Source organism: Cervus canadensis, chromosome 1 (assembly GCF_019320065.1).
Source record: "Cervus canadensis isolate Bull #8, Minnesota chromosome 1, ASM1932006v1, whole genome shotgun sequence".
In the NCBI taxonomy this organism is placed as follows: Eukaryota; Metazoa; Chordata; class Mammalia; order Artiodactyla; family Cervidae; genus Cervus; species Cervus canadensis.
This window is the reverse complement of record NC_057386.1, coordinates 110,222,232-110,248,155: the sequence shown is the minus strand read 5'-3', so window position 1 is coordinate 110,248,155 and position 25,924 is coordinate 110,222,232. Positions and strand designations below refer to the sequence as shown.

Below are 25,924 nucleotides of genomic sequence, written 5' to 3'. Positions count from 1 at the left end.
TGAAGTTGTAAATGAGATAACTTTAAAAAAAGAAAGAAAAAGAAAAGGATCCATCTTTTGTTCTTCCCAATCCACGAACAGCTATGGGCAAGCAAGCCTGGCACGTCAGGTCTGGTGGCCTGACTTGGTCGGGCACTTGGCTCCGTCCATAGTTAGGGCTGTGCTCTGGCTCTCCGTGGGAGCTGGTCCTGTCCTAGTGTCGGCTGCTTGCGATTAACATGCTTTTCAGCCTAAGGGGAAAGTCAAGTGAGTAAAATTATGCAAATTCATCACAACAGAAAGCCTAAAGAGTGATTATTGTCTGATGAAGGAATCTGAATTGCCTCTTAATAGGACCAACAGGATTTCCTTCCTTTCCCCAGAAGCTTTCTCACAGGCAGAAAGCTCTTAGACCAATACTGTAGACCCGTGTAAACCTCATTTATTAGAATCTGTTTCACTATGTCCTTAACAATCCCAACTGTGCAACCCCTAAAAACCTCTTATATTTTTCCACGTATTTCTGAAAGCCTCACACACTTCCTTCCTATATGCTTCACCCACTGCACAGATCTTACTGGGTAATAGTCTCCAGACTGGAGAGAACCTTTCAGAAATAAAACTGGTTGAACTTTTATTAATTTGCCAAATAAATGTACTCATAATTCAAGCCTAAATAAGGATCCTGAATGCTTGTTCTTCCTAATGCCAGCACTCATGCCACTATTAGACTGGTCAGAATTTCAAGTGGCTAAGTGACTGTGAGCTGGTCGGCTCCTCCTGTTAGACCCAGAACTGAGGTCCAGAGCAGCAGGGGCCTTGGCCAAGGCTTTGCGGGCTGGTGCTCTGTCACACAGCCTCAACAGCTCTGAAGTACCTTCACTGGGCTTCTGAGTGTCCTCTTTACTGTCACCAAGAGCTGCTTTTCCAGAGGCTGGCTCCTCCTTGCTTTTCTCTTTGCTCTCATACATCTTACGAATCACTGAGGTAGGAGTGAAGGAAGGAGAAAGCTGTAGAGGAAAACAGTATTCACACATTCTTTAATTGCCTCTCCCTAATCAAGTGGCCAAAGAAGAGTCCCCTTTTGGGAGCGCGTGGCAGAGGCCAACTCCAATGTTCTGGCCTCTAGCTGCTGGAAGAAGAGCATCAGGATGGGCTGGACAGGTGGTGTCCCCAGTGCGCCATCCCTTGCTCACAGTTCACTTTAATCAAAGCCGAGATGCAGCTAGCACACAAAGGTAGTTACAGCACAGAAACTTCTACCTGCCTATGCAGCCTCTGCTCCAGCCATTCCCCAGCTCAGAGTTAGGCTGGGAAGGGGGAAAAACATGGCCTGGAGAAAACCCTGAAACAGCAGGCCCCCTCCCCTAAGCTGGGAAAGGACATTTCAGATGCAACCACAGAACCTAAATTCTTCTGTAGTCTTAACGTTTCCCACCTTAACTTGGCTACCAGAAAACCCAAGTAGCTTCTTGATGGTCTCCTCTGCACCAGTACTCACCATTTGGGGTCATTTGTTCCCACCCCTTTACTGCCAATTTTTACATTGATGTTTTTACTGTGCATGAAAACTTTTCTCATTAAACAACCCCGTATCCTTGATGACAGGAGACATGGCATGAATTACGAACAGAAAAGCTAGATCCTGCCTTCAAGGTGCTTGGTGCCAAGACCACTTGAGGTCCTAAAGTACAGAATAATAGTCTTTTCCCCTTATCTTATTCAGCCTTGAATAGGTGATAAAGGTCTGCGGGGTAAGTGAAACCTAGAAAAATAAATAATGCTGGTTCATGAGTCAGTTGTAAAGCTTGACTTGTCACCGCAAATAAGCAAACCACTCCTCCCAGCCTTAACTCTCACTGAAACCTGAATCTAAATTTGTGGACTCACACCATGTTTTACTGGACTCCCCATGCTCTAGCTCCCATCACCCATCTTCCTCACTTCCCATCCGTCACGTTCATCCCTCTGCTCCCCACTCCAGTGATCATTCATCAGAACAAACCACACCACCCTGTATGCTCTGGCCCTGACCCTTCTGTCTGCTGGAACACACTTTCCCCAACATGGGGGCTTCACTAGAACTTAGAATCCTAAGAGACTATATTCTGAAAGGGGAGGACCTAATAAACAGGCAGGTATAAATGTCTGTTAAATCACTGACTCCTAGGGAAGGCACTCAAGGACAATGTGGGGTACACAGTGACACAGGCACAGCCAAGCAGGAAGAAGGCTAGGAGTCATGCGTAAGGGCAGAGGTCACTGACCATGCTTGTGATGGAGGCAGCTGGGGCAGGGGAAGAGGAATTCCCTCGGTGCACGGGTGCTGGTGACTTGGTCACTCGCTGTTGCCTATAAACAAAAACCAGTTATCAGTGTGAGTCCCTAGCTGCTCAGACTCCAAGTTTAAACTGCATAAAACTCAAGGCCAGCCCAGGAAACATCCCATTTCCTTTCTTCAATTTCCCAAGCATTTAATAAGTGTCTAACGTATGCAAAACTATATGCCAAGTTCTGAGGAGAGACAAAAGCTTAATGACACATAATCCTGGGCCTTGTAAGAGCTGTCATCTAATGGGGGAGATACTAATCTAGGGCAAACACGGCACGTCAAGGGTACCAGCAGAGTACGATGGGAAAACAAGGGGCAGAGGGAACAGGTGCAGGGACGTGGGAAGGTCTTGGGAGTGTAGGGTCACCCAGGCTGGTGTGTAGTTTACTGCTGACTATGCCAGTGAGGCAGGCTGGAGGGCCTTCATTCCATAGGGCAGGCTGTGCTCCAGAGGGTAGGGAGCAACAGCGAGTACCACAAATCCCTGGCATAGAACTGAGGCTCTGAGAGACACCAGTTCAAGTCAAACAGAGCACCAAGACTGAGCTATTTTAGGGCCCAGTCACCTGGAGCATTCCCTGCCACTCGGGGTCTACATGGAGGGCTGGCCCCGGGCCTCCCAAAGCAAGTTTAGAAGAGCAGACTTCCTTCTCTCCCCAGACATTCTACTTATTCTCTCCTAACTCGGAAGAGAACAGGAGAGTTGATGACCACATAGGCTGAGAGAAGAATGAATTATGTGAGCTCACTGGCTAATCAAAGCTTCACTGCCTTTCAGTGATGTCAGACCTTGTACTGCAGAGGCCAAAGCCCAAGGACAGTCAATGATTCTGAAGTTCACTGACTCAAACGCAGAAGGGAACCCTAAACTCCAGCCTGTATCAGGTAAGCCCCAGTGCTGCCACACTGAGACCAAGTAAGACGGCGAGGGGAGAGAGTGCTCTGAGTGACTAAGGTGAGAAAAGCAAGACGAGGAGAAATCGTGTCTGTTGGGGACACAGCTGTACACAGGGAGTACATGGAGGGCCTACCATCTGATCCAAAAATCGACACAGTCTTGGATCTTCCTGCTACTTTCAAGTAAGTCACATTTGAAAAACCTAAGTTTCCATATCTGTCAAATGCAGTTCTTTATCCCATCTACCTCACAGAGTTGTTGCCAAGAGCAAATTAAGTTGTGGATATCTAAAGTGCTTTGAAGGTCCACAAACTGTTATGCTATAGAGAGAAGTCCAGTGAAGGGGCTCAGCAGACCAGTCGTGAGCTCTTTGTATAGGCTGGAGGGCTCTTACAGAGCGGGTACATTTATGCAAGAGAACGGGGTACTTACTAGTTCCAGTGTTTTCTGAAAGTGTCAACATATAACCAGATGAAGTAAGACACTAAGGCAGCATTTTTAATAATCACATCAAAACAAATAAGTTTCAAGTACCAAATACTATATGGGGTGGGAGTACAGTGTTTAAGGATGCCCACTTTGGTGATAAAACTAAAAATATAAGGTGGTGACTATTTTTCTTTGAGAGACTGGACAATGGTCACTTCTGGAGAAAGGGGTGCTGGGACAAGGCACAGGGAGGGCCTCTGGGGAGCTGACAAGGGAGTCTGCCTTACAGTAAGCTACACATTTGCTTCATGCAGTTTTCTGCCTGTTTTACTTTACAATAAAAAAAGGACAGTATCACTACCCTTTCTTCCCCAACTTATGGTTCATTTCATTTCACTACCTGTTGAAACTGGTGGAGAGGATGGGAGCAGAGTGAAGTCAGAAATTATTTGATCAACAAACCTGACTCAAGGAATAGTTTGATACTCAATAAGGAGCCTGAGGGTGAGGAAGTGAGGTGGAGTTTTACTTTTCATCATTTCATAAATATAACCGGAAATAAGTAGCTATGCCAGCTACATCTGTAAAAATGAACCCTTTAAATGAAGAATATAAATAAAATTATATAGGATGAAAAGCCTATGCCCCTGCAATACAATTTCCTCTGATGAACATTCGGTAAGAATTGTCACCATATGTTGTACAGTGTATCAGTGTGTACAACAGAAATGATACTGTGGATAACTCATTTGCAAATCTCCACAAGGGCAGGATTAGAAATTTACCTGTTTCTGAATCCATCTCTGGTTCTGTCCACCTGCGGTTTGCCAAAACCAGGTTGGTAGAAGTTTGCTGCCTGCACCGCGAGGTCATGTGGCACGGCCAGCCCCTCCAAAGCTGCCTGTTGCAATTCTAGCTGGCTCATCTGCTGGACAGATGTGGCAGAGGGGGAGTTAGCAGAAGAATGAGTCAGTGCACCTTCTACAAAGGTCTCTCTTTGATCTTTCAGAAGAGGTATGTTTTAAGCAGCAGCTAAGAGAAACTAAGATACTGCAAACCTGCCTGAACTGTGCTGCCATCCACTGAACTGGATGTTAGTGATTTATGACTTTATATGATGATATAACTTCACCAATTTTCTAGCCTTCACTGAGCTTGAGTTACAGTTCAAAACCACTTCCAAGCATTATAGTCATTTAATTCTGTATCCCACAAGCAACAACAAGGATGGAAAGCAAGCAAGAGACTAGTTCGAGAAAGAGCTCAGCCAGACCTGGGCTGTGACTGGGCTCATGGGCTTGCGCATGCCTTGGAATGGATCTCCGAGAAGCTGCTGTGGTCCTGACGTGAAACCTGTTGAGAAGGTTACAGATTTAGTGTGTGTCAAGATAGCACCTGTCCCTCAGAGAGGCATTATCTCTACTGCACGATGCTCCTCGCTGAGTACCATCTCTTTCATGAAGGACTGATTTCCTGGGCTGATGATGTCCCTCTTCTTCCGTGCCCCTACAGTGGGGACCTCACGGACCTCTATCTGAGCACTTAACAATTCAAGCTGCTAGCGCATCCATCCCCCACTAAGCTGTTTCTTCAGAGCCGAGACCTCTATCTGGGAGAGAAGAGCTTTTCTAGCCAGTGATCTGGCTCACTGTAACCACACCAGCTGGTACCAAAGCAGACACCAGTGTTCTGAGTCTGAGGTTCACTCTCTTTCCATTAGATCTCCCTAACTGGAAAGATTACAAAAACTTTCTCTCACAATGACTGGCAGGGGTCAGAACAGCCAGCAGCCTGGAGTGGTCAAGGGTACAGGAACACTGAGATCCTGCACGACACTTTTGCTAACACAGCTTTCTGGAAGTGCTTCTCCCATTCGTGTTCTGAATCAGCCATAACACCTCATAGTTGGTTGTGTATAGCTTCATCAGGTTGGCAGAGAGCTACTAGTCTGACTTCTCTATGAAGGAAAAACCTAAGGAGCCAAATTAATTTTTTTTTCAGTTGAATTTCCCAAATAAGGAAGATGACTAAAGAGCTGGATCCAATTTAGTTCTCCAGAGAAAAAATATAAAACTGTAACATAAACCTATTTATCCAGAAGGGCAGCTAGATAATTATCTTCCACTTGTGTCCTTACCACCCCCTGAAAAGAGCATAACAAATCAGCACGTTTCTTTTTAAATTCTTCAAGGGTACCAATGAAAAAGACTTTGCCAGTTTTAGTAGATGGGTATAACCGAAGGGAAGGAGAAGGAAAATGACAGATGGACACCTGTGCACAAAAGCATTTACCAATTGGTGATGGTATTCTGGGACGAAGGTAGTCTGCTGAGGCTGCTCTCGTCTGAAACACCTGTGACAATGGAGGAGAGGGTGCTCTCTGGCCCAGTAATGATGTTGTAGGCTCCAAGCTCCCCATAAGGCCACTCAGGAGATTGGAAGAAGCAGGTCTCTGAACAGGTGGGCCCAGAAGTTCCTAAAGGCAGAAAAGTCAAATCCTTGTGAACAAACCTAGTTCTTCCTCCTAGTCAGAGACTGTGGATTATGAATTTGGAAGCCAATGATGAATCTCCCTCCTGCTTCATTGAAGGACTTGGCACATGTGCATGCAACAAATTTCTCTGAACGTTCAGCTACCAACATTTCCTTTAAGTTAGTGCTATAAATATAGGTTAGATACTTTAAATTTCCAAAGAAATTGCAAACCTGCAAACAGGAAACCAATGGCTTTACTTGATCATCTTTTTTAGCCACCAACCCACCCCACATTTGTAGCTACAGAGAACTATGTCAGGCAGCAAAACCGTATCCTTCGTTGCCAGGCAACACAGATCATTCTCTATGGCCCAAAGCTGGCCCACTACACAAAACCAGTTTGGAGGACTACTGTTCAGGACTCCAAGGCCTTGGTATAAGATTGTGAAGTACCTGCAAGATGTTCTTAGGGACAGGCTGGCCTGGAATCTCAGCAGGGGACATCAAATGGCTTTCAAGGGTTCGCTAAAAAAGTCAAAGGAAAACTGGTTTTAACCTTCTCACATACTTAACTTATAGATTAATTGGGGACCACAAGAAAACATTAAAAACTCCTCAGGGAGTTGGCACTTAACAGCAGGATGATGTCCAAGTCACAGAAAACTTAGATCAACTTGTCCCACTCTCTTATCGCACAGGTCCCAAAGATCTCGGAACAGGAAGAATTTTCACATGTACATGCAAAGTCCATTCAGAGACCCTCAGACAAGGTCTTTTCCTCTCTGGTAACCCTAAGTCCATTTCACTATTTCTAATACTGCGTCCAAAAGAAGGGAAAAAGAAAATGGCGAAATGGGGGAACACTTGTTTAGTAAGAGGCCACAAGTAGGAAATTTTGATAACTTACAGATTTTAATATTCGCGGCAACCTTTATTCGCGGCAACCTTTGCTAGCTATTATCTTTAACAAGATTTACAGATCATAGATGGTACCAAAAAAATGCGAGTTTGGCCAAAATCGTTATTTTTCAGAGTTTCATGTTTTAGGAAATTTAAGCTTTATTATTTTTATTTTTTTAACTCTATTATTTTTAAACAGCTATTCCAAAGTGGGTCTCCTGTTCAGGGTGAGATTAAAATCTTCCACTTTCAGTTCTTTTAATGCAGTAGCAGTTATATTTTGCATCCAATTTATATTACCTCTGGTGCTTCAGGACACCCTTGTGTGTCCATTTAGCTCTGCCTGAGTGCTTTCTCTGTTGTTTCCCTTCCACCGGCTGGAACTGTGAAGGTCCACAGCAGTGTCCTCAGGCATGACAAATAGCCCCAAAATATGCAAGTGTTTCATTGTTGGTTTTGGAATTGGAACTGACTATAAATGATTTTAATAAGACCTCCTCAAGAGTCATTTAATTCCAACTAGCAAAAACAAACACACAACTTTATACTAGATGGCTTGCTATATTTGGAGGATACAGTCTACAGCTTAATTTGAAATAGAGTTTAGATTGAACCAATATGTCCTCTTTTGGGGATAAACAATATGAATGAACCAAAATGGTTGGAGGCAGATCAGAAATAGTACACATAACAGACACAGTGGTAGTAACTGAAGGCTTGGAAGCAGTCCGTGACAAATAGCAACATGCAAATTAAGCAGTATTTTGGGATAATGCCTGGTGCACTTAATAGATTATTTCCGTATTGTTTTTTTTCCTAGGTTGAGTTTGTGTTACTCTTTGCCTAGCACCTTAAATTATATCATCCACTCCTTTATGCATCTGTTTGAGGCTCATTTCCTCAGCTGAAGCCAGATATATTTCAGAGCACTGAATCCCCAACGTTAAGCAAGTTATCCTCACAGCTCAGGGGCAACTGTGTAATATCAAACCCTAGAATCATATCTGAAACAAAATGTTCAAAAGCATCATAAGGTAAACAGTTGAACAACCCCGCCCTCCGCCCCCCACCCCCACTCCCATTTCTTTACTTACACTAAAAGAAGCTATTTACAAGATTTGACCCACACCGCTGTAGTCAGCACCTAATCACCAAGACATAAAGGTAGCAAGAAAGCAGAACAGGACCGTTTACAGCCAAGTAATCTGGTTCTCATTTGAAAGCATTTACATATAATAGTTCCTTGCATGGAAATTATTTAAAGCAGCTTACAAGGAACATTCCCCTGTAACTGGCATGGTGTGGTCAGATACACAGGAATAACTCTACCTATCTGAGATGTCTCCTTCTGGAGGTAGAGAGTCAGGTAGGTAGGCCAGGAACAATGGTATCTCTGTTAGGATTTATCACTAACAGCGAGTCAGATTCAAAACATCAAAAATCAGCTGTTCTCCCTTGGTACAAGGCACAATGAAACAGATGCTTCCCCCATGGTTAACCAGTAGTTCCCAGACAGGAAGGTGTCAAGAAAAACAAGAGGCAAACCTCAATTTGGTAAATTTGCGATAACTCAGCAACTAGAGTAAGTCTATGTTTTTTTTTTTAATTAATATTATTCGATTTACTCTGTAATCATCAAGGGTTAGCAATAGTAACACATAGACTGTGGCTGAGAGGCACACTCTAAATGTGTTATGAGGAAGACCAGTATGGGCTACACACCTGCATTTACTGACATACAATCACCTTGTAACCCAACTTTAAGCCTAAAGGTATTTTATAAGTTTGGAGTCATAGCTTTTTCTATTAGTAAAAGCAGAATGCAATTGTCCTGAAAAATCCATCTTAGATACTATACAAATGCCATGTATATCTGTCAACTACCTAATCAAAAAAGAAGTAATCCCAGGTATCTGGGAGTAATTAGAAGTTGTGAAAAGATTTTACTATAAAAATATGGTAAATTATTTTAACTTAAGTAGCTGATTAAGGGCTTCCCTGGTGGTTCAATGGTAAAGAATCCTCCTGCCAATGCAGGAGATGTGGGTTCCATCCCTGGGTAGGGAAGATCTCTGAAGAAGGAATGGCAACCCACTCCAGTATTCTTGCTGGGAGATCCCATGGACAAAGGAGCCTGGTGGACTGTAGTTCGTGGGGTTGCAAAAGAGTCAGACATGACTTAGCGACTAAACAACAACAGCTGAATAAACAGAAAACTTTCTCTAGAGTTCATCCCAAAAGGTATTTTTTACAACATTTTTTTTTAAGCACTGAATTGCAAGTTATATCTGAATCTATTAATTTCTATACTGTCATGCAGAATACATACAGATAATCCTGCTTTTTTCAAGTAACAAACAGTATAGTGGTAATTAGAGAACACACAAAAGCATCGAGGATCAAATGACTACTAAAGAATTTCCAGCTTACTCAGAATACCTTTTTAAAAATCCATTTATTGGATGGGAAGTGGAATAAAAAGAGAGAAAAGCAGAAAAGGCTGGGGTTTGTGCCAAATACTTACACTGACTTTAGGCTGAGAAGGCAAAGTCCCACTTGCCTTCATGGTGCTCACTAGCTTGTTGAACGCAGTCATATCTCCGTCTTTTTTGAGCTGTCTATTGCTGGTCACAGTACTCAGGGTCTCCTCTAAATGTTCTGCCATAAAGGGAGTCGAATTCTTCACTTGCTGGTCAACCTTCAAGCCCTTGAGCCCTGCTTCCACCTCCTCCACGGAAAGCACAACCCCTGAATGTGCTGAAAGGTTGAGAAAGTCTACGTTAAGCCAAGCAAAGGAATATGTAGTAGGAATTCTCTTTGTACTCTGTGGTGGATAAGGTGAAAATGATTTATTTCACAGTTGAGTGAAGTTGTCAGGAAAGACTGTACCAAAAACAGACAAACTGAAGGCTCTGAGACCCTGCGGGAGGATGTCTATTACAAAGAGTCTTCTGGAGACTCGTTATGAGGGACAGGAATCCCAGACGGCCCAACGAGGACAGGAGTGCTGCCTGCACGATGGTTATTCTGCCGTGAAGGCTGCATGTTCAGGGCTCATAACCTAAGCAAGAACATGGCAGACCGGGGCAGAGGTGTGAGCAGCTGCCAAGTTACGCTCAGGAGGACTAAATACGCTGGAGGGTTATACTCAGGCTCCAGGTGAGCAGGACTTAGAAGAAAGGTTCTTGCCACAGAGTTCATGACCTGCTGATCTGGTAGATTCTCAAAAGAGGTGGTACTGTTTGATTAAAAAGTGTTTTTGAAGAACATTAAACAAAACCGACTTTTGATGAAATAGCAGTCGGTTAGAACAGATTCAGCCTTAATTAAGACTGAGCATCCAAATGTTTCAAATACCTAAAACAGACTCTAACAGACACTTACAGCTCTCTTTAAGCTTTTCTTTATTTGCAGAAAGGCTGGAAAGGAGAGGTTTTAAATCCACTTTGGCTTTCTGTAGCATTTCTAGAATATCCACTTTAGTTTCGGCATGGTCTTCTAATGGTATAGGAGCAAAATAATTCCCCGAGTTCTGTCCAGGAGAGAGGATGGCTTGTTCCAGACCTAATATGGCAAGTTATATATGTATAATTAATTGGTCCTCAATAAAGCACAGAAACACATTTTCAACAGTATTAAAAGGACACAAATTGAAGGATATTTTTCAGTATCAAAGGATATTTTTCAGTATCCAGAAACCCATGAATGCTAATGGACCCTTGACTAATGAAGATGAAATGAACCATATCAAGGAAAGCTCAAGTCTATGTCCAGGGCAGAATATGAAGCAACTGTACCTGCAAGTCTCTCCAGTTCTTCATGAGGTGTTGACCCAAGGCTGCTGGATCGGCTTCCTGATCGGCTTGGGTTAGAGAACCACCTACTGAACCGACTGGCAGAGACGGAACCTTCTCCCAAAACATCTTCTATCATCTAAAGGGAGAAATGAAAGAAGCTAAGGTAACAGTTTCCAGGTGAAAAGGACAAGAAGGTTCAAATTTTAAGAAAGGGCCACTTACTTTGAAACTTCCTTTGATGCTGCTGACCTGAAGGCAAACACCCTCAGAACTTAGGATTTTGAACATCTTTAACTTTTCTTCCCCTTCTGGATCGTTTCTGAGTAACCCAAACTTGGGCATAACCATGTACTCTACTCTAAGCATATAAAGCAAAACCTCTGTGCCACAGAAAGTATTCTGATTTTCTATCATTTGCCTCATTAGAAAATCCATGAATGTTCTGAGAGCAGTTTCAAAATCCAAATCAGTACCAAAGTAAAGCATTCCGCTGCCAAGCTGATGAGTGGCCTTCAACTAAGCATCAGGTGTGGAGAGCTGATGAAAGAAAACCCTTGCTTCAAACTTCAACATCCTCAAGGTTGTAATGAACACCGTGAAATCCAATGCTGCTAATTCCAGAACCCAAAAGCTAAAAAGTAGAGCTCATATCTCCAAGTCAAAGTTTAGGAAGTGTCAAAATGTGAAAGACGAACTTTTAAATGATCTCTAATGTCTGTTTGAACTTCATGGAAAGTTTCAGGTGTTTGTTTTCTTTTAAATCTGACCTCCATGGTTGTTGGTTTAATAAGAGCAATTAAATGATGCATTATGATCAGAAATAATTTTTCAACAGTGTTTCATAACAGTAATTTCTATTACCAGTCCTTGAAAACTAGATTTAAGCATTTTTTGGAAAGAAATTTTCAGTTGTACCCTATTACAAATCTAATTAAATACCCAAATTGATCTTTATGCAGTGCTCTGATCAATATGTAGAAAAGATAAGATAAAGCAAATATCAATCCAAAAATGAGGCCCATCCTTGACAATAAGGCATAAACAGCAAACAGGTTTTTCCCCCAAGACTTGTACATATATGACGGAGTTAAGGACTTTGTTTTATCTGAAATCTAGAACTCATACTTCTGTCTTCGCAGGTATTCTACAGCAGATTCAATCACATTCCACTTGTAAACGCTCACATCTTGAATAATGCTGACTCTCAAGTGCACCAATTTACAATCAATAAATTTTAAGATAAGCATTATAAAGTGATGTTTCACTGTGAAAAATTGGGAATGGTACCCAAAACACAACCGCCTTGGTGAAAAGTGGTTATTTTTAAAAGTAAAAGCTACAGCTATTTAAAATATTTTAATTTTGGAAAGAGTTTGAAATTTTACAAATAGCAAAAATAGCTTTGTACTGTACTTTGTTTTTATTTCCTCTGATCATACTGTATAGGAGAAAAGCCAGAAGATACACAGGAGGAACATGAAAAAGTAAAGAAAGTGAATATAAAGTATCTGGATGTTTTCTAAGGATTTGACAGTAAGTGTTGAGAAACTCATTTCCATATTTTGATCAGTGACCAACTTTCTTAGAGAAGCTAAATTTTATTATAGCTAAAACATACGTAGAAACAAAGTCGCTTTTATACATGTTTACTGGAAATGCCAATTTTAAGAACTGAAGCATTTTAAAGCCAAAAAGAATCCTAAGAGTCAATCGTGTCAGTCATTTTTACCACAGAGCCAGCTGGGATGTTCCAATGCTCAGCTGAATGCTGCTACATCCCACAGCCTCCTCTAGTCAAGAAGAGGGGGCTGTGAACTGCAGTCTGGTATGTTTCAGCTGCTCCTTCTAGACATTTTTAATAGCATTTTTAAGGTAACCCATACGACTGCTAGTTTGGTCTGTGGAAGGTTGTTTAGACTGCTCATATCCTAGGATTCATATTATTCTGATACAGATACTGTGAAATAGTTTTGCTCTTTGACAATCACTAGCTTTTACTGATCAATGCTTTTCTTACTTCCCACTTTCATGGAAACGTCTATATTTTTGTATTTGATTCATTCTAGTTTGATTTTTCTTTGGATTTCTAATGAATGCATTTAAGGCTACCTGTTTTCTTCTTAGCATACTTTTGATTACACCACCAAGGTTTTTCTTTGTCATGTTCCTGTTCATCACTAAGTGATTTAGGATTTCTGTTCTGATTTCCTTTTCCTTCATTTGACATAGTGCTATGTACCTGTTATGTGTTAGGCTCTGTGGTAAGAGGTGCATATCTAAAATCAACTTATTTTTAATTATTTATTTGACTGAAATTATTTGCACGTGTGATCCAAATTTTCATTTTGTACAGATTTTTGTTGCTGTCAGCTTCTAATGTATTGTAATGCTAGTAAATATAACTTACAAATAGAGGTGCAATTCTGTTTATGCCAATTAATACCCAACATTTATGGGGCCTACTAAGTGCCAGGTACTATCTCAAACATTTATATCATTTGTCAGTTGATATTCAAACATTATATTGCCCTTATTTTCTCCAACTGATTGGTCATTTTCTGAGAATTATGAGTCTAGTTGCTTATACAGCACAAACAGAACATCTCTTTTTACTGATCTCCCAGCTTTGCTTTTAAGCGAACCTATTGTAGAATATATACCTTAGTGAGTAGTACCTCCATGAAAAACCTAGAGAGAATTCCTAGCCTAGGTTCCTATTCAGAATTAACCAAGTTTTGGTTGAGGGTGAGGGCTAAAGGATAAGATGGTGCTCAGTTTCCATTCCTCCCTTTTGTATTTTAGAGGCAGTGTAGTTGTGGGGAATTTGGACTAAAGAACTTTTAACTGAAAGTACAAACACTAGAATTCAGTTTCCGCTACTTACTAGCTATGTGACTTCAGGCAAGTTATTTACCTCTCTCTGTGCCTGCTTCCTCATCTACAAAATGGAAACCGTTGTAATCCAACTTACAAGGTTTTTCTGGGGATTAAATGACTTGTTGAATATAGAGCCTGAAACAGTCGGCACGGTATGCTTGTTACCTATCATGAAAAGTTTGGCTTTGAATTCTTTCTCTGTCAAGGCACACAGATAAGTTTCACAGGTGCTCACATTGGGAGCCAAGTACAGGCCTCTAAATTTTGACCTTTAGCTATGAAAACTTTTTATAATAAGATTCCCATCTGTCTTCTAAGAGAATGCAAAAAAAAAAAAAAAAAAAAAGTCACTAAACACAGTGGGAGTAAAAATAAAAAATTACTGTCCCCTAAGAATTTGAAAAGACCACTTGGTTTTACATCAGGTGAATTAAACTCACATCTGGGTGCAGCCCTTCTGCTCACAGTGAGCCAAGGGACTACTAGCCAGCTCACTGTCAGCAAGATGTCAGACTAGGAGGCCAACAGTTATAACTGTGCCAGAACTCCAGGGGCAAAGCAGGCAGCTGCCAGTTGTTTGCAGCCACCCTCCACCTGCTCCCGACCAGCACTGTGGACAAGTGTGGTCTTGGGCCAGGCTGGTCCACAATAAGGGAAGTTCAGAGAGTTGCAGTAAATGCTTAGAAACTTTGTAGCAATCCGGCATTGCTGAGATATTTTTACTTTATACTAAAGCATTGGTCCTGCATGGATTGGAAATAAAATCCGGTCCTCAACATAAGAGAATTTAAGCTCCACTGCCCTAGCACTCACCTGTGACCCTATACCTGTGAGTGCTATGCAGTGTCTGCTCACCTATTCTGGGCGACCATCTTTTAGGGTAGCAGGCAAATGACTAAGGAGACAGGACAATACTGCCTGCTTGGTCATGCCCAGTTTTGTCCACTCATGTAATAATCGACCAGGAAGCAGTTACAGTTGAGGAGTCGAGTTAAGTTAAAGTCTGTGAACCAATGATTCTAAAGGACTGACCAAACTTACTAGCTGTATTTTATGTCCTATAAATGATGTCTAAGATGTACAGACGCTTTTGGTCAAATGGCTTTAAAAATTCTATCTCATCAGTCCTATGCACTGTTTCAATAACTACAGAGTTCTAAGGGCATAGGTCACAATTTTATATTTTCTCTGAAAATTTGATGAGGCATTGCTAATCCCTAAGTGGTCAAAGGGGACGGGGCAAGGGCAGGGACGAATTGCAGATTTGGGATATCTTATTGTTTCTGCTTTAAAAGTTGAGAAAGATTAGACCTCAACAATCTAACAGCAACAGTGATGGTGTCCCACATTCCTTTCCACAAAAGGTTTTCAGAACCATCACATCACACAGTACCACCTAACCAGCTTTACCTGAGGAATGCAGATCAGTGTGGTACTGACCACCAGTTATAAAACTCCACCTCCACAGTATGTTTTTACAACAAACACTGAACTATTTAAAAACAGAAGCAATGTTCTTAAACCTCTGAAGAATTCTTAGTCCAATGCTAACATCCTGGAAAAAGAGTTAACTGGTACAGAATCCTCACTCAATCATTTCTACTTAGCCTCTCAAAACAAAGCCAACAAAAATTCAAATAATATTTAAGAATAAAAGTCAAAAAAACTCCCAATCATCTAGCTTGTTAAACAAAAGTTTCTTAAATAGAATCTTAAAAGACTCAGGTCAAATTTAACCCCAATTGGCTGCTCCAATTGTGATTAATTATAAGCATGCTGCTACACTCACCGAAGCCAAGCATGGCACCTTATCAAGGTTAAAGAACTCATTAAAGTCAAATTCTCCTGGGGACTGCTCAGGCAAGACGGCCTCCCTTGGCACTTCCTGATCAGCAGCGGGCTCCTGTTCGAGGATGACCTCCACCTCATCCTCTTCAGCCACTCCTCCATTGCACTCGACTATGCCTGAAAGCAAAACCGGACAAAGACAGTCTGATCAAGCACACTGCTCCAGAGGTATCCGGTGGCCTCAGCACTATCACGAATGCAAAGAGCTGCGGGTGACTTTAAAAGCAGACTTCCTGTGCGGGTGTAGCGCTTGCCACATATGGCTCCTACAGGAGCCAGTGGAGGAGAAAGCCCGAGTACCAAGCCACAACACCAACTTGACTCAGCAGGGGCTATGTTACGGTCCCTCCTCTGCCCCGTCTTCAAGTTCTCCATGATGCAGTGGATCTTCTTCTAATTTTCTTTTTAAAAGGACAATCTTTGAGCATATCTTATAAGAATGGAACCAAATTAACTTGGCTCTGCTTTCACCCATGCACCTGCATTAACACTTTAAGTCAGAGTAGTTATGTGAAACCTAGTCCAAGGGCAATTTTCACTTGCCCACTGACTGTAGTTCATCTTTCAAGGTAAAATTCAAATGTCACCTTCACTGGGAAGTATGTCCTGCCTACTCAGTTTTACCCTACCAGAAAATTAATCACCGCCTTCTCTACAATGTTTGTGTTCTCTCTCAGAGTACATATCACACTATATTAACAGTCTGATGAGACTCATCAGCTTTGCCTTACTGTGCAGTGCCTGGTACATGTAAAACTCAGTTATGTCCAGTTGTTAGGATGGGAAGATAAGGGAAGCGAACATCTTAGTTTTAGCCAGAGGATGGGCATAAAGCAAAATCCTTCAGATAAAAACAACCCCACTCTTTTTTTTTTCTTTTAAAGTAAGTGCACTGAGAGATATAGGAAACTCGACTTTTTAATCTGAAGAACAGAGCTCCCAAAGCCCTTCCCCTACAAAAGCACCTGTGGAAGAGCTGCTTATGGTTTCAAGATCACAGCAGATACGAAGTCCTCCTAGGGGAAAAAAAAGGGTGCCAAAGCCTGGACCCATCCCTTCTCCAAAGGCCCCAACAGGCCTACAGTCTGGTTATCACTCAGACAGGATATTCTAGACCAAGAGAGGCTACGTGCTATCATCTGCTTTGGTTCCATCAACACTTCAAAAAGCTAGACAGCAAGGCAGGGGACTACAGCAACTGAAAGGTGAGTTGACCTGCTCACCCAGATCTTGATACCATCAGGTGGCGGAAACCTCAGCCGGGGGTGGTGGGGGTGGGGCAGCAGTGCTCCTCCACAGCGTGCTCTGTGCCGTGCCCGACGGCAGCACTGGCCCTCTGCAGAGGTGCCGGCCCCCTCAGGGCCCCGGGCCTTCTGAGGGCCTAAGGCCCCAGCGAGACAGCGTTGATGTGCCTCGGACAAGGCAGTGGGTCAGCGCACACGTACTGCCAGCCAGCAGAGGCTGACTGGCATTTAACTAAAACTACTACTTTGGTGGAGGTATTTTCCTCATTTTACAGACAAACCAAACCCTAGAAAAGGCAAACAACAGCCTAATCAGTGCCAAGTCTGTGTCCTTTTCCACTAAAGCAGTGCTTCTAACTCATTGAACCCACTGGAACCTGTCTGCCTACTTCACTATGAGAGCCAGCAGAGTCTGAAATTAGTTCAAATGCTCACAAAAAAGCTTTAATGATTCTCCTGTTCTTCTGTGTGGAGATGAGAACATCTCTTAACAGATGAATGGCTTTTGCAAGCAGCAAAAGTGCCCTGTGTGTAAGTTTATGCCAGCTTGAGAGCAAACTTGGTCTAACAACTGACAGTGGGTAGGAATATGCTCTAGCAGACAAACACAACTGGCCATTTATTATGATAGTCTCCAAAGCCAGGGACCCAGGAAAGATAACTAAAGATTAAGTTTTATCGTATTTCAGAATGAACATATACTTTTCTTTTTTTGGCCTTGCAGTGCAGCATGTGGGATTATCTTAGTTCCCTGACCAGGGATCGAACCCATGCCCCTACAGTGGAAGTATGGAGGAGTCTTAACCACTGGGCAGCCAGGGAAGTACAGAATGAATACAAATTTTTCATTAGAGAGAACACAAATTAAAATTTTCTATCAATGGAGGGCTTTAACCATTTCCTCCTTCCAGATAATTTTTTTTGTTTTTAAGTGCAATACATATTCAAACTTTCATTCGTCACAACATATGCAATACCTAGCACTGGGCCCTATATACTAGGTGCTCAACACACACTGTGTTAAAACCACGCAGGCAAAGAACACGTCTGTTTTGTTGATGGCTGTACTCCTAGCACCGTGATGTGCCTGCCAAGAACTCGACGTACCGAGTTCAATGGAAAGCTAAAATACACACATAAATGGGCTCAAAGGCACTCGTCAGCCCTCCCCGTCCTTTCATTCTTGCAGCCAAGAGACAACTAGAGGATGTATTCATCTTAAAGACAGTCCCTAGGGTAATTAACCAATGGGGGTGACAGCCAGGACCCCTGGATTCTACTTGAGGCTCTGCCATTAAACCCATGGGGCGGGTCCCCGTTGTCACCTCTTTCCAGGCCTGTCTCTTTTTGCATCTGTGAGGTGAGGAGGTGACACTGCTGATATATTTTGCTACTTTTGGTTCCTTCCTTGTTGATACAGGAATGGCTGAAATTCATATTTCATCTCAGTTAAGAAAAAGATGGGCTTTTTCTCACCAGAAGCCTGATCTTTACAATTAGGTGACCAGATCACACTTGGTGGTGTTGCCTTTGCCTAACTGAGACAAGACAAAGGCATCTCTCAAAGGCAGTTTAACTGCAAAGTCTCTCAAGTTGCCCACTTGCCTCTTCACTGCTTCCTCCCAAGACCACCAGTCTGGTCACTGCCCTGAACATGACTATGAGCCCCCACCCTGCAGCAGGCATCCCTCACACTTCAGCTCTAGCTTCTTCAGTTTAGCCAGGGAGGTGCCTGAAAAAGTGAGTCTGGGAGAAGTCAAGTGACAGCTGACTAGGAAGGCCTACCACCATGGTGAGGGAGGTGGGCTCAGAAGCACAAGCATCTTGCTCAACTTCACTACTCACTTCCTCAGCGTCCACGGACAAGTCACAGGAGCCACCCATGTCTCCATTTGCTCATCTGTAAGATGGGTACAACAGTATCTACCTCACAGGGTTGTTAGAAGTAGGATTATACAGACAAAGTGCTTATCACATGTCCAGTATACACGTGCTCAGTAAACCAGACCCCTCGTTATTTCTGTCACATACTCTTACCTCTGGGGGGCCCTTTCGTGTACACAGTGCTCTTACTGGGCAGGGGGAGACCGTTCTGTTTAGCACTGCAGGCAGGACGCAAGTTGAGGAGACGTGCAGCCTAAACACAGTGAACTCACGCATAGGAAGCAGTTTCACCATTAAAAACTTGCCACTTCTAAGCTTGCTTGCCACTGCTGTCTATCTCTAAGTGTACAATTAAGCCAACTATAAACATGTCTCATTTCAGAACAGTGAGCTTTCCCTCCCAAAGGTTTTGCTGACCTTCCTTCACAGAGGCTGTTCGTCGCCTTGTTCTTTTTCTCCCCTTATGGTCTTCTTCCAGTATCTTATCATCAAAGCCAGTCAGCTCAATGGTTTCAGACTGACTCGTGGGTCCAGCTGAGAACCATTCTGGTTCTTCTTCTGTGTAGGAATCGTTTCTTCTACGCTCACCAAAGACACGCTTACTATCCACAAACTCCCTCTGGAAAAGTACACAACGCAAAATAAAGAGTAAGATTCTAGTCAAGGCATTCTACCTCAGTCCAAGTCCTGATGAATTAAGTGATGCTCGGCAGTGTGATGAAGATGCTCTGTGGTGGACTGACGCTGCTCCCCACCCAGCTCTCGGCGCCTTCCTCTGGACTAAGAATGGGACATGCTCAAGGAGCATCACAGACTAAACTGGTATAAATGAAGTGCATACACAAGGTGCCAGAGGATCGAGGAGACAAACCCTGAAACGCTTGTCCTTGTAGTCCCTCTCGCGGTCTCTATCTCTCAAGTCTCGCAGGTCCTTCTCGCTAAGACGGTGATCCTTCTCAAAGGTCCGAGCAGAGATGATCCTCCCGCTGCCGATCCTGCGTCCGCCAAGCAGGCGGAGCCCGTCGCCGTCTTTCTCCAGCGGGCTTCCTGAGCGCCGGGAGCTGACGGCAGCCGTCACGTGGCAGCCCCCTCCAAAGCTGCGTCTCTGTGGGCTGAGAACAACATCTAAGTCATCTTCCTTCACACGCTCTCGTGGATCTGCAAAGATGCCAGAAAGAGAGAGTCAGGTGAACCAGCAGGGGTAGTTCTCCTCCCTGGGGGGGGTGTCCGTGACTGGTGGCCACTGGGGTCCTGAGAAAGAGTCACCACTGAAACAGCCAGAGAGTTCACATATTTAACAAAGGTTAGGCCTTCTGCTTCATCTCTCTGGAGGAAGAAATGTCAATAACTTTCCATGATTAATCTCCACAGTCCTTTTGTTTTAACTAAATTCTTTCTTTTTTTTTGGTTGTACAGCATGGTATGCAGGATCTTAGTCCCGGTGTGTGTGTTCAGTCGTTCAGTGGTGTCCAACTCTTTGTGACCCCCTGGACCGTAGCCTGCCAGGCTTCTCTGTCCATGGGATTTCCCGGACCAGGGATCAAACATGCACCCCCTGCAGGGGAAACGCAGAGTGTTAACCACTGGACTGCCAGGCAAGTCCCCTGACTAAATTCTTATAAACTATAGTAGGTGTCATTATTTCAAACAGTAGCTACTTTAAAAGTTAAAGTCTCTCTTCAACAAATGGTATTGAACAGCTGACCATCCATATGCCAAAAAAGCCTTATCTTCACATTGCTATCACATACAAAAATTAATTCAAAGTGGATCACAGATATAAATGTGATCCTTAAAACTATAAAGCTTCTAGAAGAAAATAAGAAGGAAATCTATGACAGTGGGTTTAGACAGTTTTCTTAGGCATTGACACCAAAAGCACGATCTACTTTAATAAATGATAAACTGAGTTTGATCAAAATCTAGAACTTCTGCTCTTTTAAAGTTACTGTTCAGAGAAGACAAAAGCAAATCTACTCACCATGGCCACACAGCAGGGCTATGATTTTACTTGCCAGGTAATCATAAATGAACTGTTAAGTCAGTTTTCTGATAATGGTACTTTCTCCCAACGCCCAAAACTCTCACAGCTACGAATGAAGCCAGAAGCGAAGGGCACTGCCTCTGAAATCGCTGCTCCCACCTCTTGGAGACTGCTTACCTACTATCCTGCGCACGAGGGAAGGCCGGTCCGTGTCCAGCTCTTTCTTCAGGCTTTCCACCGGTGAGCTCCGCCCTGAAGCTGGGTAGAGGGAGGCGTGCCACTTCTCAGGGTCCCAGACACCATCACTGCAAGTCAAAGGGCACCATGGTCAGCTGCCGCGCCACAAACTACACAGGTAGTCTAGCTTCTACCACTGCAGGTGACAGGTCATGGAAACCCCTTTCCAATAGGAAACTTCATGGTGGCCATCAGAATGGTTCCCTCTTTCAAAATAAAAACAACTAACAAATTCTGCAGTACTTTGCTACTGTTCATGTAATAGCAATAGTCACTTGAAAAGTAGTGGTCTGAGAGTGGGTGTATCTACCCCTGTCTATACAAAGAAATGCTCCCTAAATACTGATTACTCAGTTTACTGAAGATCAGTACAGGGAGGGAAAGCCCCTTAACCCTCTCACTAGAAGCAGCTCCTGGAACACTTGGTATACATTCTCCCAGAGTTTCTATGCACAGTCTTGGGTTTTCCCTTGAAGGTGTGTAGTCTAGGTCTGATATTGTTACTCCCATGCTAATGATGGGGTGGCAGGTGTTGCCATGTGCAGAGCAAAAGCTCTGGAGCCTAATGATCTGGTACCAAACTCCAGCTCTGCCACCACTGACTGGGACCTCTGGACCCCTTACTGAGCTATGTCCTTCAGCCTTGTGCAAAAAGGACTCCCCGCCCCCAGGTCAGACCAGGCTGTGCTGCACACTAGCACCGCACCCTGCATTTGTCCTTCAGAGCCTGTGATGGCGGTCATGACCGGCTCTCAGGAGTATCTGTATCCTTGCACAGACCCACAGTCCGGGATGATGGTGTGGCAGCTGGCAGCACCTGACACACAGTACTTGCCACACAGCAGGCAGCAATGCAACATTTCTTCAGTAAGTCAGTGAGCCGCTAGGTCTCAAACTCCTCATAATAAAGGATCACTTGGAGTGTAAGAACCCAATAAATCTTACTTGTCTGAGAGAAGAGAAATAGCAGAATGAGAAGCCCTTTCCTCTGTCTCTTATTTTCATTATCATCAATATTATTAGGCACAATGTCTCCACTTCAGGATTAAAGTGAGTACGTATGCCCATGATAAATTTATTTTATGCCAAGGAATAGCTGTAACAAGAAAATTCAATTTGAGGCATAAAAAAACCTTTACAGCTTTAATGAAGGAAAAAAAACCCAAAAAACCCAAAACTCCAGCTAATCTGAGACTCAGCAAAAAATACTAACCAGTTGGAAAAGCCATTATTCAAGGATCACCCTTACCAGGGGTAAGTGGTGTGAAGTCCAGATTCAGCAACCCTATGAACCGTCCATATACAAAATTTTTAAAAAAGCATGTCCTATTTTACCAAACACTTAAACACTTTATATTCTTTGAAAAAAATGTGGGCCAATATGAAGTATTTACCTTGATATTTAAGTGACCTTAGAGTCTTAAGATAACCATAAGAAATGCAACGTAAGGTTATTGTAAGAGACTTTCAGACCACTGTTAGCTATGGCCTTCTCAAACCAAAGCTTTCTACTTCTTTTGAGGGAGCCCAAGATGCAAAAGGACTAATCTGATTGGCCTAATGGTTCTCCTGTTTGGTGGGGAGGGGGCTGATAAAAGGCTCAGAGTTCTGCTGATCATCCTACCCGAGGCAGGCCCTTGAAGAAGAACCCTCAAAAGCATGTGCAAAAAATCACTGGTAGAGAGAAAAGGCCCTGACTGGGACTCCTGTGCTCAAGTCAACTCTGCTTTGTGACTGTGTGCCTCTGACCAAGTCATCTTCTAGTGTTCGTTTCATCACCATTTAGTTGAAAGGGAACTGGTTCAGTTGCCCCTGGAGTTCTCTGCAGCTTATATCTCTGAATTTTAGCTAATCAATAATGAAGCTGATGAAGAAGACAGTGCAGTGAGATGCCACTTATGTTCAAGCTTACTTGCAATGTATTCGTGTGGAAACCCAATGTCATTACCCCTGAAATCTCCCCACTTGTTAATTCTAGCAAAACAATACAACTCTTAATTTACTAATCTGGTATAACAAGAAGCTGACCCCCCATAAATACCTGTCGTATTTCTCAGAGAGGCACGAAGGCCTCTGTTTGGAATGAGGGCGTTCTTTAATATCCAAGAGCTCCTCCTAGAAAGAGAAATCATATGGTGATTTTGAACAATATTTCTTGGGTCACATATTTTCAACTTACTTTTGTTATCAATAACTGAGTGTCTACATTAAGCAGTTCACACAGTTCTTATTTATTTACACCCTGGCTTACTCCTGAAAGGACAAAGTCGGCTCAAGGTTCTCAACAGCCGCTCAGGCATAATTGACAAACAATGTAAGTGATCAGTTTATTGCTAAAACACACTCTCTCATAAACTTCCATCCAATGATATACCCCACACACTGAACGCTGAGAAGGCGTGGCAGCTCAGGCTTATAGACAACGTTCCGCTAACTGACTCGTCTCAAACGCGTCAGAATCCAGCTTACAAGGGGACAGATTTTCTTTTCATTGAATAGTGAAATTGCAAGGGGAAAAAAAGCATCCCAAACACCCATATACCATTTATCTGGTGTACGTGTCCTTAACATTCACAATCCCTCTCCTTAACTATTTTGATGCTCAAACTGAGAGCCTCTTCAAACTGGCTCCTGTATCCTTTTGACACACCCCATCATTTACCATTTTTATTTATTTATTTAACCGTGATGCCTGCCATGCAGGATCTTAATTCCCCAACCAAGGATCAAACCTGCACCCCCTGTAGTAGAAGCACAGAGTCTTAACCACTGGACTACCAGGCAAGTCCCCCATTATTTTTTAAAAAGCACACTTTTACTTTCTGCATTACATGTACCCATCCTGTCCTAGTCTTAAGAGTCAGCCATTTCTCTGAGAAATCCAAGTTCCTTTAAGTGAGAATGGTGTAAGAATTTGAGGTTTGGTAACTTGGTATCCTTATTTGCTTCCAAGTATGTTATATACCTGGAAAATGAGAAAAGAAGAGAAGCTAAAGGGAAAGGAGAAAAGGAAAGATATACCCATTTGAATGCAGACTTCCAAAGAATAGCAAGGAGAGATAAGAAAACCTTCCTCAGTGGTCAATGCAAAGAAATAAAGGAAAACAATAGAATGGGAAAAACTAGAGATCTCTTCAAGAAAATTAGATATACCAAGGGAACATTTCATGCAAAGATGGGCTCAGTAAAGGACAGAAATGGTATAGACCTAACAGAAACAAGATATTAAGAAAAGGTGGCACGAATACACAGAATAACTATACAAAAAAGATCTTCATGACCCAGATAACCACGATGGTGTGATCCCTCAGCTAGAGCCAGACATCCTGGAGTCCAAAGTCAAGTGGGCCTTAGGAATTATCACTATGAACAAAGCTAGTGGAGGTGATGGAATTCCAGCTGAGCTATTTCAAATCCTAAAAGATGATGCTGTTTAAGTGCTGCACTCAAATATGCCAGCAAATCTGGAAAACTCAGCAGTGGCCACAGGACTGGAAAAGATCAGTTTTCATTCTAATCCCAAAGAAAGGCAATGTCAAAGAATGTTCAAACTACTGCACAATGGCACTCATCTCACACGCTAACCAAGTAATGCTCAAAATTCTCCAAGCCAGGCTTCAACAGTACATGAACCGAGAACTTTCAGATGTTCAAGCTGCATTTAGAAAAGGCAGAGGAATCAGAGATCAAATTGCCAACATCTGCTGGATCATAGAAAAAGCAAGAGAGTTCCAGAAAAACATCTACTTCTGCTTCACTGACTATGCCAAAGCCTTTGACTGTGTGGATCACAACAAAATTTGGAAAATTCTTAAAGAGATGGGAATACTAGACCACCTTACTTGCCTCCTGAGAAATCTGTATGCAGGTCAAGAAGCAACAGTTAGAACCGGACATGGAACAACAGACTGGTTCCAAATTGGAAAAGAAGTACGTCAAGGCTGTCTACTGTCACCCTGCTTATTTAACTCATATGCAGAGTACATCATGTGAAATGCCAGGCTGGATGAAGCAAAGCTGGAATCAAGATTGCTGGAAGAAATATCAATAACCTCAGACATGCAGATAACACCACTCTTATGGCAGAAAGTGAAAAGGAACTGAAGAGCTTCTTGATGAAGATGAAAGAACAGAGTGAAAAAGCTTGCTTAAAATTCAACATTCACTAAAGTAAAATTATGGCATCTGGTCCCATCACTTCATGGCAAATAGATGAGGAAACAATGGAAACAGTCACAGACTTTATTATCTTGGGCTTCAAAGTCACTGCAGATGGTGACTGCAGCCATGAAATTCAAAGACGCTTGCTCCTTGGAAGGAAAGCTATGATGAACCTAGACACCATATTAAAAAGCAGAGACATTATTTTGCCAACAAAGGTCCATCCAGTCAAAGCTATGGTTTTTCCAATAGTCATGTATGGATGTGAGAGCTGGACCATAAATAAAGCTGAGTGCAAAAAAATTGATGCTTTTGCACTGTGGTGTTGGAGAAGACTCTTGGGAGTCCCTTGGATGGCAAGAAGATCCAACCAGTCCATCCTAAAGCAAATCAGTCCTGAATATTCATTGGAAGGACTGATGTGGAAGCTGAAGCTCCAATACTTTGGCCACCTGATGCGAAGAACTGACTCACTGGAAAAGACCCTGATGCTGGGAAAGATTGAAGGCAGGAGGAGAAGGTGATGACAGAGGATGAGATGGTTGGATGGCATCACCGACTCTACTGACATGAGTTTGAGTAGGCTCCAGGAGTTGGTGATGGACAGGGAGGCCTGGCGTGCTGCGGTCCACAGGGTTGCAAAGAGTCAGACACGACTGAGAGACTGAACCGATGTCATACACACACACACACACCTGCTCATATAGATGCATATACACAAAACCATTGCCTCCTTTTTATATAAACATTTTCACAGTAAACTAAAAATAGCAATTCCCAAATGTTCAGTACCAGTAAAATGCTACAACTGCTTTGCAAAAACGCACATAGCACTGTGCCAGGGCCTCTCCAACACTGTAGTCACAGACCTCAGCCCAG

The 25,924-nt window shown here is 42.9% G+C and overlaps 1 protein-coding gene across 8 annotated transcripts in view; it reads right to left on the bottom strand.

The window, feature by feature from the left end:
- The window catches only part of EIF4ENIF1 (eukaryotic translation initiation factor 4E nuclear import factor 1), a 39,098-nt gene that overhangs the window by 2,285 nt on the left and 10,889 nt on the right, over window positions 1-25,924 (bottom strand). For 4 of the 8 annotated variants that reach the window (XM_043435925.1, XM_043435920.1, XM_043435912.1 and 1 more), the window contains exons 3-16: window positions 22,926-22,999; window positions 20,825-20,952; window positions 19,535-19,821; window positions 19,081-19,282; window positions 15,477-15,652; window positions 10,811-10,946; window positions 10,398-10,577; window positions 9,538-9,770; window positions 6,567-6,638; window positions 5,931-6,114; window positions 4,912-4,991; window positions 4,424-4,566; window positions 2,247-2,331; window positions 857-989 (exon numbers count right to left, since the gene is read on the bottom strand). In XM_043435925.1, coding sequence (XP_043291860.1) covers window positions 857-989; window positions 2,247-2,331; window positions 4,424-4,566; window positions 4,912-4,991; window positions 5,931-6,114; window positions 6,567-6,638; window positions 9,538-9,770; window positions 10,398-10,577; window positions 10,811-10,946; window positions 15,477-15,652; window positions 19,081-19,282; window positions 19,535-19,821; window positions 20,825-20,952; window positions 22,926-22,999 — 2,113 coding nt within the window. The remainder of the gene's footprint in view (window positions 1-856; window positions 990-2,246; window positions 2,332-4,423; window positions 4,567-4,911; window positions 4,992-5,930; window positions 6,115-6,566; window positions 6,639-9,537; window positions 9,771-10,397; window positions 10,578-10,810; window positions 10,947-15,476; window positions 15,653-19,080; window positions 19,283-19,534; window positions 19,822-20,824; window positions 20,953-22,925; window positions 23,000-25,924) is intronic. The other 4 variants (XM_043435945.1, XM_043435973.1, XM_043435954.1 and 1 more) reach the window with 4 other exon arrangements.